Raw genomic sequence first — 21,385 nt, forward strand, 5'->3', positions numbered from 1 at the left:
GGAAGAGGAAAGATGAGAAACAGGAAGGGAGGAGAAAAGGAGACAGGGAGGGAAGGGGAAAGACATGAAGGGGGAGAGAGTAAGGAAACAGACTAGCCGAGAGTGAGATTAGGAAATGAAATAATGCATCGTAGCGGGCGGCATGCATACGCCAAACATGGGCGGGCAGACGGCTTTATTATGCAGGTTCAGGCCGTGTTTTGGGAGTTATGAAAGGCAACTAATCTTCAGCGCCGAGGAACACCACTGGGTAGTATACGCGCGGCAGGCATGTGGGGTGTGAGTAAAAAAATTATCTGTGTATATATCTGTTTATCTGCCGTCTACCTACCTATTTACTGTCTATCGATATCCGTCTATCTGTATATCTGTGTCAGTCTATCTGTTTGTCAGTCTATATCAATATCTATTTGTTTATCTAGATCCTACTTATGTCTTAATCTGTACCTTCTGTATATCTGAACTTCAATTTATGTCTGTCTCTGTCTGTCCTATCTTATCTGTCTGTCTTTATCTACCTTTCTATCTATCTGTCTGTCATCCAATCGATAATCGTCTCATCCAGGCGTAGGTGCTCGGGGCTAGGTAACCATGTCGAGGCCCCTGTTAGAGGCTTTTGGGGTGTACGAAGAGAAATTTATCAATCATCCAATCCTTTTCTGCCGGACCAGGAGCGTAGGATCCCTAGGCTAGGAAAATAGTACGCTCTTTATTTCATGTTTTATTCGTGGCACCTTCAAACGATTATATTCCACTCAGGAGAGGCTTTTCAAAGGGTAGAGGTTACAGTCTTCCGCCTCTGCTGAGCTGAAAGAGAGAGAGAGAGAGAGAGAGAGAGAGAGAGAGAGAAAGGATGGACGGTAAAAGCAAAGATATATATTTTCACAAAAGAATGCCGACACTTGGGTGAAGAGAGGGAAAGGGATCAAGGGCGCTTGGAAAGAAAACAAAAGAAAGAAAGAGAGAAGGAGAGAGGGGAGTGAGAAAAGTGAGAGGCTATAAGAAGAGACAGTGAAAAAGAGAGAAACGAAATAGCACGTAAAATTGAGACCGGCCAAGAGAAAGACAGAAGTATGAGAGAGAGAGAGGAAGGCGGAGGGGGATAAGGAAGAACAACAGGAAGAGTAGAGGAGGGAAAATGGAGGGAAATTTGTAAGCCGTAGGAAAGTCAAAGAGATACTGGAGAGCAAGAAAGGAAACAGAGAGACAGGTAGATGGAAAGGGAGAGAGGGAAGAGAAGCGGTGAGCGATATTAGGGAGATAAAAATGTCACATGAACGGGAAAAAAATACCAAAGGCATACAAAAAAGAATGCTCGGAGAAAGAAAGGGGGAGGGACAAAGTTTTTTTTTTCGAGAAATAAGCATCATTTTCCCTTTGCGACAGAGAAGAGACAGTATTTTATCCCTAAACTTTTGCCTGAGAGTGCATGGTGGATAGAGAGAGAGAGAGAGAGAGAGAGAGAGAGAGAGAGAGAGAGAGAGAGAGGCAAGGAAGGAAACGACTGAGAGGTAAATCTGAAACAAATATTTTACAAGGGAAAAGGATGAAGAGAAGATGAGAGAACGACAGGTTAACAAGAAAAGTGTGAAAAAGATGGAATGACACTGGATGGGAGACGTAAGGTAGGTTAGAGAAGATAGAGAAAATAAGACTAAAAAAAAGTTAAAGTAAAGCGGAAAAAAAGGATTGTAGGTTGAGAACGAAGGAAGGATGGGAAAAGAGAGAAAGAATAAAAAGACAAAAATGTTGGAATGGAGTAAGAAGCAAATGAGTGAGGAAACTGGAAAATGAAGGCCTGCAAGAGAATGGCCGACAGCGGAACGAGGAAAGAAAGCCAAGGAGAAAAGTAATGCATAAACAAGAAATGGAAGGACAGCACGAAAGATACGTGAGACAGTGAGATTGAAAGTTGGAAGTATATGAAATACTTGATGGTGAATGTGATATATGAAGGAAGCGATACGGAAGAGTTGGACGCAGGAGATACGGAGAGAATATATATGACATGAGAGAGAGAGAGAGAGAGAGAGAGAGAGAGAGAGAGAGAGAGAGAGAGAGACCAGTAATACCCGTACCACACATTTTTTCCATTTCCATCCCTATGTTGATTAGCCTCCTCCTCTGTTTTCTTCCTGACCCGTCCTCCTCCTCTCCCTTTCTCCCCCTCCTCCTTTTGCCTCCATGTTATAACTCCTGCCACTTCTCGTTAATGAAGTTTTTTTTTTCTGTTTTTAGTATCATTTTTTCCCCACCAGCCAAATTGCCCTTCCTGCATCCTTTGTGCTCACCCCTCCTTCTCTCTCATTTTTTTTTTTTTTACACTCTTCCCCACCTCCATTTTTCCTGCTCCCTCTTCCTCTTCTCCTCCGCAGCTCTGAATCCTCTCTCACCTTTTAATTCCTACCTTCTTAATTTCCCCTCTCATTTGGCGTACCCTGATGCAGCTCACTTTGTATATAACAGAATAGAAAATATGTGTCTCCCATTTCTTCCTGTTTCTCATCTTCCTTTCTCAGCCTCTTCCATTCCTCCTCAGCAACTCAACTCAACCCTCTCACATGTACTATCTTGACGATCTTTATTCGGTCTCCACATTATTTACTCATTTTCTTGCCTCTTTCTTCTTCCTTCTTCCATCCAGACATTTTTCATTTTGGTGCATTTCCCTTATTTCTTCAAGTCACTTCAAACATGGTACAATTGTTCCATGGGCAACAGCCCACAGACACTTTATTTTATTTTTCTCACATAGACCTCTTAAAGGGACTGATTGTGCCAAAGGTCAAACCATAAAAAGATCCAAATTTAGGAATCCTGTGTTACAATTTTGGGGATTATTTCATCTTGTATGTTCATTAATCATCATGGCGTTTTACACAGATGTATGTAAGTTGTGTGGAGACCATACTGCATTTCCTTGGGTTGGAAAAGTTGGTAATCTTCTATTTTTCCCCCTTCAGTTTTACATCGGTGGAGGGAAGTGTGCATGAGACAAATTATACTTCATCCATCTTGACTTGCATTGATTTTGTCCATGCAGTATATTTCTCGTAGTTCAGTGATAGAATAAGGCAGTGCTAAGTCGCTACATCAGTTCCACAACACTTCTTCGTGACTAGCCCCATATTGTCTCTTATTGCAGCTTAATGCCAGAAGAAGACAATAGTTAATACGGCTTTATAGTTTTCAGTATCACTTCTTCGTGACTAGCTCCACATTCTAGTGTCACTTTTGTTACAGTTTAGCGTCAGTAAAATAGCTGGTGCTGGTTCATAATTTCTGTAGCACTTCTTCGTGACTAGCAGCATATACTTGTTTTAAAATTTGGCTACAACTCAGCATTCAAAACGGAGATGGCAATTTTCGGCCAGATTAAAGTGGACGGAGTATAGATGTCATAACGAAATAACTGAAAGCGAGGGCCAGGTTTCAGGAAGTTATGGTCAATTGCCTATAGGAATTGGTAGGGGAGAGAGAGGGAGAGCACAGGCTTCCTATCTCTTCCAGCGTCCTTCCTCCCTACTTCCCTACCTTTTTTCTTCTCTTTCCTCCCCCACTTCCTGCTCTCCTCTCCCCTCTCTCATCCTGGCTTTCATGTTTCCGTTCCTCTCTCAGCATTTCTCTCTCCTCTTTCACTGCTCTCTTTCCTTTCTCGTATCCTTCCTCTCTTCTTTCCTCACCCCTTTCCTTCTTCCTCCTCTTTCTCCTCTCCCTCCTTACTTTCCTCTTTCTTCCTTTCTCTTTCTTCCATTTCTCTCTCCTTTCCTTTCCTCCGACCTCCTTTATTTCTGCTCTTCCCTCTCCTGTCTCCCTCATCTTTCATTCCTTCCTCCCCCTCCTTTGTCTCCTCAGCTTCTGCCTTCCCTCTCCCTTCCTCTCTCTCTTTTTCCTTTATCTCTCCCGTATCCCTTCCTCCCTCCTTTCTCCCCCCCCCCATTTCTCCTCCGTCACCTCTCACCTTCCTCCTTTCGCCATCTCCCCGCCCCCCCCCCTCTCTCTCTCTCTCTCTCTCTCTCTCTCTCTCTCTCTTACCACCCACCGTTTCCGCCCTGCCGTCTCTCTCTCGCTCCGGCCCCGTAAAAAGCCTTTCTCTGTGCTTCTACCCTTGTCATATTGCTTCCTTAATCTTTCTTTCCCCTTCCCTCAATCTTCCTGCTTCCCATTGTTTCCCTTCTGTCTCCGCTATATTTCTCTCTGTCCAGTATCATTCTCCTGCCTCCTCTTCTCTCGTATCTTCATCTTTCTCCTCATATCATCATTTTTCCTTCCATCTATCATCGTCTTTCTTCCCTCTTCATATATTCATCTTTCTCCCTCCTCCTGTCACTCACTCTTACCCTACTACCTCATTCTTCGTTTCCCCTTCCTCATTTTGTCTTTCTACCTTTCTACCTCCTCTTCTTATGTCTTTCCTTCTCTCTCCTCGTCCTTATCTTCCCCTCCCCGCCCCTCCTCCTCTTCTCTCCCTCTCCTGTAGTCCGTAATCTTATCTTCCTTCTCGTTGGCTGTCATCCTCCCTTTACACCAAACTTCGTCTCCTTCCTTCCTACTGTCATCTCTTTCCATCGAACCTGTTACTTCCTACATCTCTCTCTCTCTCTCTCTCTCTCTCATTTCTCTCTCCTCCCCCTCCAGTTTGCCATCTCAGTAAGCCAAAACCCGGCACGTCGCAGGTAGACTGGTATTTCTAAAGCCCGTTTTTTTTTTTTTTTTTTTAAAGCCTATCCTAGAGCGAGCAGGCTGGAAGGCCGGGTGAAGGAGGGAGGGAAGACAACAAGGTCTGGAGGAAGGAAAGAGGGAGAGGGGAAGGAGGAGAAAGGAAAGGAAAAGAAAGGTAGGAAAGGATAGGGAGAGGAAAGGAGAGGAGAGGAGAAGAGGGGAGATCGAAGCAAAGGAAAGGAAAGGAAGGGAGAAAGGAAGGAAGAAAAGAGGGAGAGAGGGAAGGTGGAAGGGAGAGAGAAATGAATGGGGGAAGGAAGGAAGGAAGAAAGTAAGGAAGGAAATGTACGAAACACTATACGAGGGAAGGGAGGCATACGAGAGAGAGAGAGAGAGAGAGAGAGAGAGAGAGAGAGAGAGAGAGAGAGAGAGAGAGAGAGCAAACGGGGAAAGTAAAACTGTAATAAAAGAGACGGGTCAGGAAGATGACGGGTAATGGAAGGAAGAGGAGGAAGAATGGTAGGGAGGAAGAGGGGGAGGAAGAGGAAGAGATAAAGGAGAGAAGTGGGAGGGAGAGAGAAAGGAATGGAAAGAGGACGAGGAATGGGAGGAAAAGAAGGAAGAATGGAAGGAGGAGAGGTATGACGAGCAATAAACGTGGGGACAGAAAAACAGATCTGAAAAAGGGAGGCGTGAATATGTATGAAGACGACAGGGGAGTAGGATGAGAGAGAGAGAGAGAGAGAGAGAGAGAGAGAGAGAGAGAGAGAGAGAGAGAGAGAGAGAGAGACGCAGGAGGCAAACGAAAACAGTAGCAAAAAACGAAAGAAAAAAAGACGAAATGAAGGAAAGGGTAAGCAATGGGAACAAAAGACCAAGGATAAACAGAATTTAAAAAAAAAAAAAAAAAGAAGAAAGAAGAAAATGGACAAGTCGGAAGAAAAGAAAGGGAAGAAAATGAAGAAAAATTAGTGGAGGTGAAGGAAGGTAAGATGAAAGGAGAAAGAAGCGAGATACATTGAGGGAAAGAAACTGGGAACGTGATGAAAGTTTTGAAATCTTTGGGCCTGAAAAATTAAGAAAGGTGATCTATATTAAACAGAGAGAGAGAGAGAGAAGTGAGAGAGAGAGAGACTGTAAACACACCTCTCATCCTTGTAATTTCCACCATCTTTGAGCGTGTCACTCCTGCAGTACCAGGTTCCTCTCCATCTGCCCTACATGATTCTTCCATTAGGCTCATTCACAGGCATGACTCCTCCTCCTCCTCCTCCTCTTCTTCCTCCTCCTCCATTACAATCTGCTTCTTCTTCCATAACGTCCTTGTCCTCCATCTTCTTATTTTTTTTTTTCTCCCCATGCAGTAAATTCTTACTTCTTCATTTTGTTGTTTTCCCTAGTACTTCATATTCATTTTCGTCCTCCCTAATCCTCCTGCCGTCATTATGTCCTCCTCCTCCTCCTCCTTCTTCTCCTCCTCCTCCTCCACTATGTTCTTCGTTCTCTTCCATTCATTCCATCATTGTCCTTATCGCACTTGTGATGTTATTACTAGTGCTTTTTCTTACCTTTCTCTGCCCTTCCCTTCCCCTTCACAGCCGTACCTTGCACCTCCCTATCTTTTTTCTGTCTTGTCTCCTTTCCACAGCCCTTTCATTTGTCTCAGTCCCTCTCTTCCCCTCCCCTCCACAAATGTTATTATTCTTCCCCTTTGTGTCCTCCTCCTCCTCCTCTTCCTCTTCTTCCTCCTCCTCCTCCTCCTATGTAATCCTATGTAATCCTCCTCCTCCTCCTCTTACGGTCTTTTTATCTCCCTTCCCTTGGTTTCTTACCTACCACTCTTGCCCTCTTCTCTTCTTTCACTTCGCTTCGCTTCGCTTCCATTCTCTCGCTTCGCTTCCCATCTCTTCATGCTCTTCCCTTCCCTTCCCTTCTATCCCTTCCCTCCCCTTCTTTCCCCTACCACTCCTTCTTCACCACCCCTTTCCCTCTTTTCTCCCCCATTCCTCTCTTCCCCTCCCTTTTTTCCATTACACACCCACTCCATTCCCATTTCCTAGCGTTCTCCGTTTCCCTTTGGTATATTGACTGTTTCATATCCTTTTTCATATCCAGTTCATTTCCCACTCCATTGTCGATCTGTTTCCTTCCATTACGTTGTTTCCTGCTCTTCTTTGGCCACATTTATCCCCCTCTTTCTGAATCTCTCCTCTCCCTCTCTCCCATTTATCTGTTCGTTTCATTGGGGAAATTTCAATAGCATGATTCCACTCCTGTCTATCTGCTCCCTTTCAGTCTCTCCTTCCATGCCTCCTCCTCCTGAGTATTCCCTCTCTTTCTTCTTTGTACTCTTCTTTGTTCGCGTCCATTTTATTTTTCTTATTTTTATTTACTCTCATTCTTTTGAATACTCTTCCTCATCCTCTTCTCTTCCTTTTCCCTCTTTTCTTCCACTGTACCATTATTCTGAATTCCTCTCCTTCCGTCATCATCATACCCTCACAGCGTCCATATACTCATAGCTTATACCTCCCTTTCCTTACCCTTTCACTCGTTCGTTGCCTCTCTCTCTCTCTCTCTCAGTATTTCTTCCTCGTCTCTGGCTTGTCATACTTTGTCATTCCTCTCTCTCTCTCTCGCCTTATTCCGTATTCTCCCTCACCATTTTTCCCTGGTGTCATATCCTGTCTTTTCTCTCCCTTCCTCTTCGTTGTTCCTCGCATCTCTTCCTGTTATTTATTTATTTATTTTTTTTAAATGCTACTCTCAGTTCTGTCCTCTCTCTCTCTCTCTCTCTCTCTCTCTCTCTCTCTCTCTCTCTCTCTCTCTCACTGAACTCCTCCTCTATTTTATTGTTATTTTTTAATTTCTTCTCTCACTTCATTAGCAATCACTGCTCTTTCCTTTCATCATGTATTTCCTGTTTCATCTGTCTGCTTCGTCAGTCTTTCACTTCCCCTTTCCCCTTCTTCATCATCCTCTCTTCCCTCCTTTCCCTCTGCTTCCCTTCCTCTATTCCCCTCTTCTCCCCTTTCCTCTTCTTTCCCTTCCTTCCCTCTTTTATACCCCTTCTTCCTTATCTTGTTCTCTTCTTCCTTTCCTCCCTTCACCTTGTGTTCCTCTCTCTCTCCTCTTCATTCTTTCCTTCTCGTCTTTTTCCCTTCCTTAAGTCCCCCCTTCCTCCCTTCCCGTCTTTTTCCCCACTTGTACCCTTCTCTTGTTTCCCTCCTTCCATCTTGTAATCTGTTCTACCCATTGTCCCTTCTCTTCCTTAATTTAACGTCAACAAAGGAGGAATATCGTACAATAGGGAGAGAGAGAGAGAGAGAGAGAGAGAGAGAGTGTCTATAATAATGAATATAAATTTGAAAGTAATAATGAGACACACTGAGATACAGGAAAAACGAAGAAAAAGTATACACACAATACTTAGAACGGTAGGTAGACAGGTAGACGGTACTTAATATTCAGTAACTCCAAATTATAAGTTTAACTGATACACTGGTGTGTGTGTGTGTGTGTGTGTGTGTGTGTGTGTGTGTGTGTGTGTGTGTGTGTGTGTGTGTGTGTGTGTGTGTGTGTGTGTGTGTGTGTGTGTGTGTGTGTACGCACACACAAGCACGTATGGCTACATAGAAGTACAATAATAACTCTCTCTCTCTCTCTCTCTCTCTCTCTCTCTCTCTCTCTCTCTCTCTCCTAAATCCTTTTTACATGCCTTTTTCTCCACATTTCTCTGCATTTTTATTTCTTGATAACTTAAAAAAGTTTTCCAATACTCATATAGTTGTCATTGTTATACGGTATATGTAAGCGGCAGCAGCCAGCCTTTTATTAACTTTTGGGAGGGTGCGGGGGGTAGGGGGGCCCGTAGTGGAGACCATTTAACGCTGTCTCTCCTCTGACTTTTTTCTTCTTGTTGATGTTTAGTTTTTGCCATTACCAGACAATCTTTTTAACTTGATATAGTCTTCTACATTTGTATTCATCTTAATTCCTCTACTTTGTTCAGCATATTTTACTCCTACAGTTTTATTCAGCTCAACAAAGACCTACCGTAGTGATGGGGTACTGAGGGCTGTATCTAACTCCTCTAGTAGTAAAAGTCTCCTCACAGGTGGATGCAGTTTTGCAATACTAAAACACAATACGTCACTGGCATGAACTGGTTAAGCCGTACGAGACTACTATATAAATGGCAGCCTTTAGTCACACACACACACACACACACACACACACACACACACACACACACACACACACACACACACACACACACACACACACACACACACACACACTGCCAAGGTGTACGGTCACAAGGCTACGTTGCCTCAGTTCAAAAAATTAAGAAGGTGTATAATCAACCTACATTCTGTTAATATTAGCTACATGACTGAATATCCTCTGGCCGTCTATTGGAGTTCCGAACAGATATCCCAGAAGGCGGGGTATCAACTACACGACAATACATTTTTCCTTAATCAATTTTCCTCTAGAATACGGCAGGCAGAAGCAGTTTTATATCCAGATTCCAACTGTCTGTACCTTTTCTTTTTGTACAGTTCACCGAGTAATACTATGGGAACAAATAAAACTATGGTGCTTGATCATACATTTTTCTTTTTTCCATCCGTAATGTCGACGAGTACTTAATTCTGCGAAAGAGAGAGACATCCCACGTCGAGTGACTATGATTGGAAGCAAACCCACTACAGTAAATCCCAGCTAGGGCAGACCATCAACCCGTTATGGTGGTTTATAGTGTCGTGTGTGGGGTGCATGGGCCGTTTACGAGTCAGTATATAGTCAGACACCAGAATATGAAGCTGGGGACAAACGTTTGCCTATAATATCTCAAATTTTCCACTTTCCACTTTCCACTGCCGGCTGATATTTCTTAAGCTCAGAGAGGTTCGGTATGTTTCTCTGTCATTAAAGGATTCTCTTTTACGTGATACGTCAGGGAGGAGAGTGACACACATTCCCCAGGTGTAAAGTAGACCTTGTGAAACAGTAAGCCAACTTCTGACCCCGTCGATATATGCACATCTCCTCCTGTATGGCTGGTATGTTTGGCTTGTGTTGATGAAGTGTGACGGTTAAACACTCTGAACTGTGACTTACTGAGCGGCAGGGAAATGTATGGTAACAGTTTCAGCGATGATCCTGGTGGAATTATGGCAGAGTAATCTTGTTATATACTGGGCAGCATAGCCAGCTATTGTCCCTCGTATTGAAAACGTTTATCGTTAGTCTGTCACAGGATTTGCTTTAGTCTGATTTAACCTTTTTTATCCCACTACTTTATTATTTTTACACGTAACACTTTTATTCAATCTGGTATGGACTTGTAAATAATGGGTTAATGAAGACTAACTGCTACAGCTCGAATATTCTCTCCATAGTTGAATTTATTCGTCTGGTGGTAGCAATAATGGTTTATATAAAAGGAAAAGGTAATTAGTGAAGCATTAAAAACGGCACACTTTTTTCAGAATATTCACTTTGTGGTAACGCAACTACTGACACTGAGCTTCATCTCCCCCCTCAGCATGGTTTGAGGTTACCTGGCATCAATTAACAGTTCACGTCAAAACTTACGGGGACACTGTGACAGAACCGATACGAGGACGTGAAAGTTAAGGTCATAGGTGGGAAGACAGGCTGTTTACTTTTACCCTCACACCACCTGTTACCAGCCCTCGTCCACCATATATATACTGAGCCGTCTATCCCATTTCCCTGCCTACTTGCTCAAACTCCTTTCATTCATACCTATAGCAGTCTACCTCAGCTTACTCCTCCCTCATTCCAATACCTATCATTCAGTGTTATGTTCCCTCTCTCTTTTCACCCCCACCAACCATGGAACGTTTAATAAGGATATTGCTTTTGTTGTGATAGCTCCTCACCACCCCAATCACATCTCCACAACACCCACCACTACCACTTCCCCCGTTGCCACACCGCCCACTACCACCCCTATACCACACCTCCCACTACCGTACCTCCCTTGCCACACCTCCCACTACCACACCTTCCCTACCACATCTCCCTCTACCATATCTCCCCCTACCACACCTCCCCTTGCCACGCCTACTATCACATCTCCCACCACCACACTTCCCCCAGCTGCCCATGACACAAAATCCCTCCGTTTTTCACCCCTCCCTTGTCAGCTGTTGCACGTCCTTTATACTTAATCTTTGTCCCTGCCACCACATTACCTTCCTCTGTGACGCTTCCCCGTTTCTTTCTCTTCCTTCCCAGCACATCATTTCCTCTTTCCCCTTCTCCCCCTCTACACTCCTTCTTTCTCCCACTACACTTCCCCTTCCCATTCTTCCCGAGTGCATCACTTCCCCTTTTCCCTTCCTCTTCATGTTCCTCCCTATTACTTTTCCTTCCCTTTCCTCCTCACCCCACCACCGTCCTTTTCCACCCCACTACACCTCTCCCCAATGACGCTCCCCTCTCTTCCCCTCATGACGCTCACCTTTCTGCCCCCCACGTCTCCCCTCCCCCCATTTACGCCACTGTTTCCCTCCCCTCTGCCAGTTCTCTTCCTCGTGCCTTCCCTCTGTCCTTGAAATGATTCCCTTTCCCGACTTCCCTGCCGTTTCTACCCTTCCTCCCCGGCTCTCCTCTACCTTCTCTCTCGATTTTTTTCCCTCCTTTTCTCTCTTTTACTCCCCTCTAATCTGGTTCCCCTCCCTTCTTTCCCTCACTCGTCCCCCCCTCCCTTTGCTGACCCCTCTCCCTCTCCCTGCCACCAACAAACTCCTTTCTCCTATGCTTTGCCCCACCCCCCCTCCTCCTTCTTCCCTGCCTCCCCACCTCTTTCCCTTCTCAGCTTTCCCTCCTTTTCCTCGATCATTTTTCCATTTCCCCCCTCCCTTCCCCTCCCTTCACCTCATTAATCCCGCTTCTCGCCTCCTCTTCCCTTTCCCCCTCTCCTCCCCTCTCCAACTGCTGGTCTATAATGAAAGTGCAGTTCTACGTGGTAAACACCATCGCCCTTCATATTAGTTCCCTTCCTCTACCCTCCCCCGGCTTGCTCACAGCACCTTCCCTACCCCTCCTCTCTTTCCTATCTTCCCACTTCTAATCCTGGTATCTCCCCATTTCTACCTTCCTAACTCCCCTTTCTATCTTCCCTCTCATCCCCTCTCCTCCTCTTCTTATCTCCTCCACTCTTTTCTAATTTCCTAATTTCCCTCTTCACCTCTTCCTGTATTTCCTCTTATTCTCTCTTCGTCCCTTCGCCCTCCTGTCCTCTTCATCTCCTCGCTTCTTCCTTCCATGTCACCCTTCTTTCGTGCTATCTTCTCATGCTCCATTCCTATCTGTCCTTTCCCCGAACTTTCGTCCTTCTTCATCCGTCCCTGCCATTCTTCGTTTCTCTGGTCTTCTTTTTTCTTCCTATCTCTCTTTCTCCCATTGTCTCACCCCAGTTCTCGTAAGCATTAATTTTTCTTAGCATAAATCAGTTTAAACTGTCTTCAACTTCCCTTTCTTTACGCCATCAGCAGCGGCAGCAGCACTGCCGTCGTCCTCACTAAGTCAAGTCAGTTAGTTAGTCTGTCAAACTGCCTTCCAGTCTCCCTTCTGTCCCCCATCCTTTACATCATTTCACTCCAGTATATCATTCTGTCTCGCTTCTCTCCTTCTTATACGCTCACTTTTATCCCTTCTTCCTCTCCTTTGCCACCTTTTTTCATTAATTCTTTTCTTTTCTGCTTCACTCATGCTTTACTATCCTCCTCTGTGACTCACCTAATAGATACCGTTCATTAATTATAACCCTCCTCACAACAAACAGCTTCGAAAGGACAAATAGGTCTGTTGCTGTTTGCTTTTCATTGCACACCTTTCTTCCCCTCTGCTTCAGTTCCATCTCTGCTTCCTTCCCTCCTGTTTCATTTTCCCCTGTTTCATTCCCATCCCTCCTTTCTTCCTTGCTTCCTTTCCATTCTCGTCTCTAATTCCTTCTTGCAACATTTCCAGCTCTCTCTCCTTCCCTCATTACTCCGTTTCTCAAGGAGACGGATTTCATTTCTCTCCACGTCTACCCTTCCCTTCTTTCCATTATCTCATTATCATCCCTTCCATTCTTCCATTTTGCCTCCAAATTATGCATTATGCCTCTCTCTCTCTCTCTCTCTCTCTCTCTCTCTCTCTCAGTACTTACCCTGAGCGCCTGCCTGAATCTATTGCTCATGATGTGGTAGAGGATGGGGTTGACACAGGTGGATATGTAGTAGGACACCCCGGAGATGTTGTGCAGGACATTGAACGTCTGCACTACAAGGGGGTTCTCTGGGTCCCCGTGTATTGCCATTAAACGCTGGGCTTGGTGAGGCGCGAAGCAGAGGAAGAACGCGATCACGACTGCAACTGTGGGGGAAGAGAGAAAGGGGGAGGTTAGTGGGGAGCTTTGATAGATGGAGGGTCGTTGGGGTGGGACTCGTGTGTGTGTGTGTGTGTGTGTGTGTGTGTGTGTGTGTGTGTGTGTGTGTGTGTGTGTGTGTGTGTGTGTACTGTTAAATAGTAGAAGTGGAAGTTCATGCAGTCATTATTTCAAAGCCAGCTATCAACAACATCAACGGTATTTACCTCCAGCTTATATATGAATGCCAAGGTAAAATAATACTTAGTTTATCTTCCACTGGGGCACCCATATAACACGGACATGAAATTCAACGAAAACTAGATCTGTTGTTTCCCCTAAATACAGGAATGTTCGGTTGTTTAACTTCCTTGTTCCCGGATGAGGAGAGCTAGTGACATCCCCACTAACCGTCCCCCTTTCTTTCCTACACAATATCTGCAGTAATGATCACACCGGGTCTGCTTTCCAATGCCGTGAATTGCTCAGATGGGAAAATATTATACCCATACATTGCAAAGATCACGTTTTTCCTTCCCACCCACCTCCCAAACAGCTCCTTTTGCTCTTTAACCCGCTCTCACACCTTCTCAAACCCTCCCTCCCGTCTTTCTCCCCAACGTTCTTGCTTGCCATCTGGTAGAAGGGAGTTCGAGCCTCGCTCAGGTTGCGAAAAGTTTCACTGACGAAGTGGGTGGTTACTGTCCCCCTTGTGCAAGGGGACGGGTGTGTGCGTGTGTGAAGGTCACAGCCTTGCCCTTAGATCGGACTATATGAGCTCTCAGCTCCCTTCCAGGAAGGTAAAAGCTGACGATCACGACCATCAAGTGGTCCTGACCGACCCGGTGAATTACACACACACACACACACACACACACACACACACACACACACACACACACACACACACACACACACACACACACCTTCTTCCGTTTAGTACTAAATACAAAATATGTTTCTTTATGAACATCTTTGAACGATATTCATCTGTTGGTGTTAAGACAGTAATTACACCATAATCTTCGACACGAACACGAACCTTAAAATCAGAAAATTTATCTTCCCAATGTGCATGAAGAATAGCTTTGTGATTATTTTTTGCATGGGGGAGTTTAAGTTATCTGTATTTATATCACTGTAGTTAATGATGTCATGTTCACTAGCTTACTGACTCGCGTGGTGAATGTTATATTGCTTAAAGAAACGTACTGCATCAATTAAGAAACTACGAGACAAGCAGAGTCAACCGAGTTCAAGTGGAGACCGTCACCTGAATATAAACCTGCTGTATTTAGAAATGATTTCAGGCGTTTACAAACGCACCATCTTCCTCCAAACGAAGTGACAATCCAGTTATTCAAACTGAAGGCCGTACTATATAAGTCATTATCTCATTATTATCTGGAGCTGTCCTAGAAACTATACCTGAAATTAAAATGTTAAAAGTTTTTGCCTTGTAGCACAAGATCATCATCTTGTACTTCAGCAGCTCATCTGACCAGGTTCATGGTGTTGTTGGTCCCTGATGAATAACAAGAATATCATTAGCTACACTCAAAGCAACAGCATCCACGGCCATGGTTACACTGTCCATTTCAGCACCCAGCGTTAAAAATGCTTCCCTTTGGTAGGTGTCTGCTACAAAACTCCCGACCCCGGATGATGGACTACCCCACCAACCGTGCCCCGTGTGTCTCTTCCCCAGTATTTGCTAATATCTGGAATCGATTTTATATATGTGGTGACAGGTATGATGCGCCATGTCTTCGTCATCCTTGCATTATTCTGCACTGGTTGCAATTCGTTCTGTGCAGTATGAAGAGGATTATACATACTTTTTTTTTTTACTGCTGTAACTTGGTCCAAATTTTCATAGACCAGTGGCAGAAAAGAATGCTACAGCCTTACGTCTTTTCCATAAAACCTCTTCGTGCAAGAATTAAATGTTGATGTTAATCTGTTATTTCAATTCAGCATTCAAGATGGAGAGAGGGCAGTTTTAGGCCAGGTTATAGTAAAAACGGTACAAGTGACATAGGAGGAGGGACAGCCAAACTGTTGCCTTGGTCGAGGAAAGGGATATAGGGAAAAGAGGTGGAGAGGAGAGAACTAGTGTCATAAGGAAGAAATGGAGAGGTGAGGTGAAGAAGAGAGGGAGAGGGTTAGCGAGGTGAGGTAAAAGAGGAGAGTGGGAGAAAAAGTTAGTGGAGTAGCAGAGGGAGAGGTTAGTGGGAGAGGAGAGTGTAATGCTAAGTGTTTTAGGGTCGGCTTCCCGTCCCTCTAACGCCTAGTGTGTAGCTGGGTTCCCATTTCTAGACCGGAGCTTAGACAAATAAGAGAGAGGCAGGACACAAAAACTCAAGGCAACAACCTTACACGTGTATTGCTAAATTCTACAAGTGGAACGGGTAGATGTCACAAGAGTAATTGTACTGAACAATTATAAACCTTAGGCCTAGATTGTGGGTAATAGTATCGCGCAGGATACTACTCGTGACAAGATCAGGTAAAGTGAATAGCACTAAGATCAGGAGTCCTAGGGAAGTGAGACCAAATACTATCACTTAGGGGAAGGCCAGGTTTTATCTATCGGGTGGAGTTCTGTTCACTAGGGCCGTGGCACTGTTTTCACTGTTGGCAGTCTGACTTGTTTGTCCGTCGTGTTATTAATTATTGTTCTTGCACTGGAGTCTACGTATGATCTTGGTGTGAGGCTATATCACTAAGATGGTTGCATGTTCACTCAGACAGACACTTATTCCACTGCCCAGCCGTATTCATTGTCTCACTGTTACTTTATTTTATTCCTTCTTTCTTTTACACTGATGCTTTTATTTCTGATGCCCCGTATTCTGATAATTCACTGTGCTTCCCTTGCTTCACTGTATCACTTTCACTGTGCTTTCATTGTTACTCACTTTCGGGACTGGGCGTAGTGGCGGTCAGGTACAAGAGCGGCGGGAACAACTCAGCCTACCTACGGATGGGGCTGAGTTCTGCTGGGGGCCTCCGTATCCAGGGGCCACGGGATCACGTGTTGGGGCGTCCTCTCTCGTCCGGGGCTGCTGGTGGTGAAGGGTCCCTTGCTCCCGGGGCTCGGGACGGGCGTCTGGACCTCTGGGCTGGGGCCAAACAGCTGCCTGAACCTTTCGCTCAGGCACCTGACGGAGGACGAGGGTCTCTGGCGTCAGGGTGTAGGGATGTCCCGCCCGGGGGTCCCGGGGGTGGTCTGGAGGTCCCGTGGGCTGCAGTCTCTGGTGGTCAGGGATGCCGTCATGAGTGGGCTGTGGCGTCGGCCTCCGTTGGGGTTCATCAGGGGAGGCCTATCAGGAACCGGCTGCAGAGAGAAGAGCCCGGCGGTGGTCACGGGGCCTCTCCAGTAGTCCTCCAGGCTGGGGCCTCCCTCTGGGTCGTAGTCTCGTGTAGGGGAGTCAGCACCTAACGGAGGAGCGGCTACCGGCCATCTCCTGCCGTAGAGCCCAGCTACTGGCCGTGGCCTTCTAGGGGTGCGGCTACCAGCTGTCGCAAAGGCCCACCTACTGGCCGTGGCCTGGGGAAGGGAGCAGCTACAGGCCAACTCAAGGGCACCTTCGGAGCCGCAACCGGCCATCTCCTGACAAAGGCGAGAGCGGCTACCAGCCATCTCCTGGTTACCTCCAGAGCGGGTACTGGCCGCCTCCTGCAGGAGGGTTGAGGGGCTACAGGGCATCTCTGTTAGGGCACCTTCGGATTGGCTACTGGCCATCTCCTGACGATGGTGGGAGTGGCTACTGGCCGTCTCCTTATTACCTCCAGAGCGGCTACTGGCCATCTCCTGTAGGAGGGTCGAGTGGCTACGGGCCGTCTCTGTTAGGGCACCTTTGGAGTGGCTACCAGCCGTCTCCTTATTACCTCCAGAGCGGCTACCGGCCATCTCCTGTAGGAAGGTCGAGCGGCTACAGGCCGTCTCTTTAAGGGCACCTTCAGAGCAGCTTCTGGCCATCTTCTGACGAAGGCGGGAGCAGCTACAGGCCGTCCCTTTATTACCTCCAGAGCGGCTGCAGGCCGTCTCAGGGGTGCTGACTGGAGCTAAGAGTAATAGCCCCACCCCGTGGTTGTTGGTGGTCGGCTTGGCCGCAGCGTAGTTGCGATTTCCTGCTATGGTGGCGGCGGGCGAGTTCCGGGTCATAGGGGCGCGTGGCCTGGGCGGACTTATATCCCTGTTGCCCGGAGTCAAGTCGCGCTCTATTCACCCCTCTGTAGGGTCCTTCTGGGGGTGTTGGGCTGTCCTTCGTAAGATTATTCAGCATTTTAGAGAGGAAGTGGAGAGCTTAGTCGAAGGAGAGGGAGAGATAAAAAGGTTAGTGGGAGGAGAGAGGAAGAGGTTAGGTGGATAGGAGAGATGGAGAAATTAGTGGGAGAGGAGAGGGAGACATGGAGAGGTTAGTGAACGAAGAATAAATAAAGGAGAGGATTTGTGGTAGCTGGTGGCGACCATCATCCACTCACTTGATACAGTGCTGCCTACTCGTACTTTTCCATCATCTTTATCATTCATTATTTTGTGTGACTTCCTCTCTTCATACTTCCTTCATCTTTCTTGTCATTTTTTATTACATTTCTTTCCTTTCAGGTGGCTTTACATTGAGTGACAAGCCTAATGGTTTCCTGTAAGCCGGGAAAACATTTACAGCGCTGGGTGGTAACTATAATATAACCAACCCACATGTGTTCCCTGCGTGTCAACAAGTGGGTTGGCGTAGGGTTAGTGCCCCTCCCCGTAAAACCATTAACTCAAGTCTAACGGCCACCCCCTGCAGGATTGTGGGGTCTGGCTATAGGTAGATAGGTAGATAGATTAATGGGATCCGATAAAGGAAGGAGAGAAGCTTAGTTAGAGAGAGAGAGAGATAGAGAGAGAGAGAGAGAGAGAGAGGTGGCAAGGGGCAGATAAGAGAAAGAGGAAGGAAGAAGGGCGAGGCAGATAAAGGGATAGTAACAAGAAAATACTAGTATCCCAGCTAAACTCTCTATATCGCATTAACAAGTGTGTGGAATATGAAATAGAAGATTGTGAAGTCTGGAAAAAAAAAAAAAAAAAAAAAAGAATGATAAAAGCAAAACTCTACAGTATATCGGTACTATTATAAAGGTAATACACTGAAAGGTTTGAGAAAATGGGAATTAGTTTGGTTTTCAGCCACAGGCGGCGCCGCTAGTGTAAACAAGAGGGATGTCAGAGCACAGGGGATTATACTTTTCTTCACAGAATTCAATTATGCACAGTTATTTTACAATCAATAGCAAGAGTATTTTCTACAGGATGTGTACAATAGGCTGAAATAAGAAAAAGGTAAGTAATTCATCATGAATTGTTATGACCATATCGTATTATGAAACGTATTAGCCTAATCAGCCTGTAACTTATGTCAGCACACGAACATACCACACCACAACACATCGCAGCATACCATGCCATACCAGAACTACACCACACACTACCACCTTTACTATACAGTATACCACATCACACCACACATCAGTGTTGCACCACACCACCATATGGCAAACCACACCAGCATTGCACCGTACCGGTACTCTTCAGTGAGAAACATTATTTGTACCAGTAAACACTGTATATATTATCAAATGATAACATGTATAGGCTGTGGCCCATAATGCAAATATGTCTATGCCTTTCAGCAAAGAAAAATTGCTTTTAAGTACAACAAAATGTTGAAAATCTATCTACCTACGGTATCTATAACCAGATACCATAATCCCGAAAAGGGTGGCCATTTGATTGAGTTGTTTTACGAGGAGGGCCACTAACCCTTCACCAACCCCATTGCTGAGACGCAGGGAACATGTTTGAGTTGTTTATGCAGTTACCATCCAGTATTGTAAATGGTTTCCTGCCTTACAGGAAACCATTAGGCTTGTCACTCGATGTAAAACCACCTGAAGAGGAAAAAAGAGTGATAAAAGGTGACAGGAAAGATGGGAGAAATAGGAAGAGAGGAGGGCAGACAAAGAAAAAGAATGTTGAAGGTGAAGGAAGAAGCAGGCAGCAAATACAGTATTATTGAAGTTTTGAATGGATTCAACCTTTGATTAGGAAAGGATCTTAAGGTACCATAGATTAATAAGTTAGATGAGTTATATAGGGTAGATTATTAAGGTTAGGTGATTATGTGGTAGGTGGTGGTGACCATCATCGACTCACTTGATGAAATGCTGCCTACTTCTTCCATCACCCATATCATCTTTTTCTGAACCTGCCTTCCTCTCTTCCTATTTTTTCTATCTTTCTTGTCACCTTTCCTTCCCCTTTCAGGAGGCTGTACTTTGAGTAACAAGTAAACCAGGAAACCATTTACAGTGCTGGGTGGTAACCATATGACCAACTCGTATGTGTTCCCTATGTGTCAGCAAATGGGTTGGCGGAGGGTTAGAGCCCCTCCCTGTAAAACAACTAAAGACAAACGATCACCCCTTACTGGATTATGGCATCTGGCTACAGATAGACATATAAAAATTTATAAGCTCACTCTTCTGTAATGAAACCTAGGTTTTTCCCATGTATTTTGATGTTTCATATAGTTTTGACCATTTCCATCAGAAATTATCGTTTTTAATGAACTGCCTCCCTCTTCCCTTAGCAGTAGCAACTGGATGATCCACGTGGAATCCGGGGTTGTAGGGTAAGGGATTCGGCAAGAACTGGCAATTTCATTTAAAATGAAGCCGAAAATCATTTGTGCTACCAAAGGGGGGAGGGGGAACCCAGGTTCTGTTTTTGGTATTAACTTACCCACTACGGTACCTGTTCTCTAACCTTAAACTATCACACCTAGGTGTTAAAAAAAAAAAAAAAAAAAGGCATTACCCTAGCCAGAGCCTGTGTTTTCTACTTTGATCCATGCAATAATACTTAGCTTAGCTACTGGTTCAGTTCAGTTTGCCGTTTCGGACAGCCGTACAGTTTTTTTTTTTTTTTGATAATCCTTAACTCCTAACTGCCGGGTGTCAGCTCAGACAAAGACAAAGAGGTGCCAGATTCCTGCAAGGTGTCGGTAGGAGCCGCAATTGTTTTTGCGCCATAGTTTGAAGTGACTGCCACTTGATCTCTTCTTCAAAAGCTAGGGAGACAGACCTGCCAGCCAAGCCAACCATACCTCAGTCGTCTCTGAGTTTGCCAGGTGTAAGACGATATTCTCTTACACTTTCTCGTCTGATTCCGTCGTACCTCGTGAATATTTGTCTCATCCACTCCTGCCAAGCCTACTTCCAAGGATACTGGGAAAGGGCTCAGTGATAGTGCTGTTGGGTGTGCCTTGGATGCCACTGTGCCTGGTTTATCTGGTACTGTAATGGAGAAGTTATTATGTTGAGAGCAAAGCCATTGTCAGCATCGCGGGCAAACACATGGGCACATCCTGCTCTTGCGCCGAAAATTAGTTCTTTTCCTCACATCATTACTCATCAACGCAATGACCTACAGACCTTGGGATACTTTCTTTTGCAAGAAGAGGAGTTGGTGAATAATATGGTCTTTATTTTGTTTCCCTAAGTGCTGTACAGTAAGACCTCAGTGCTGTACAGTGAGACCTCACTATAACAGACTAATAGGGGCCCAAACCATTCCGAAAAATGCGAAATTCTGATATCCGGACTTCCCCCTGCTAACCCGGACTTTTTTCGATATATCAGACATTAGTCCAGATCGCATGAACAGTTTTTAAACTGTTTTGACAACAATTGCGGTACTGTAGTGTTATAACTTCACTGCATTTATCAAATGATATAATATATACAATAACACTGTACTGTACAGTGATAAACATGTCTTTTATTTACCTTATTGTGGTGAACATAGCTGAAGTGGTCAGGCAGTCTGGACTGCTTCTGGCTTTATCGGACTTTTTCCGATATACTGTACTGTATAGGAATTTAGTCCGGTAGCTCCTTGAGTCTGATAAAAACGAATTCCGGACTACTGAAGTCCGTTATATCGAGGTTTTACCGTACTTCCGAGATATTAAGGTTTGAAAACAAGCAATTTTCAGGAAATTGTTCATACTGAGAAGATGGCCGTGGTAAATATAGCCTGGCTTGGAGGGGTTAAGGAGACAGCACCACCTCAGGGGGGAGGGGGGGATTACCCCAAATTGATTAGTGACTTTGTAGAGGTTTACAAAAATACTGGTATATATTTGGTATGAAAGGAATCCATCAATAAACAAGGAAAATATGATTATGGTATATAAAGAATAGGTTAGGTTTGGTTAGTAGCATAAGAAAGGTTAGGTTAGGATACATTGGGTTGGGTGTAACAATGAGAATTTA

At 45.1% G+C, this 21,385-nt stretch overlaps 1 protein-coding gene across 1 annotated transcript in view; it reads right to left on the reverse strand.

Annotated features, from left to right (window-relative positions):
* Positions 1 to 21,385, reverse strand: part of LOC145405807 (uncharacterized) — a 127,114-nt gene that overhangs the window by 45,108 nt on the left and 60,621 nt on the right. The window contains exon 3 of the mRNA XM_080277045.1: positions 12,857 to 13,062. Coding sequence (XP_080133171.1) covers positions 12,857 to 13,062 — 206 coding nt within the window. The remainder of the gene's footprint in view (positions 1 to 12,856; positions 13,063 to 21,385) is intronic.

This window comes from Coenobita brevimanus, chromosome 68, assembly GCF_032717465.1.
Source record: "Coenobita brevimanus isolate Jiangsu-jjx chromosome 68, ASM3271746v2, whole genome shotgun sequence".
Lineage (NCBI taxonomy): Eukaryota > Metazoa > Arthropoda > Malacostraca > Decapoda > Coenobitidae > Coenobita > Coenobita brevimanus.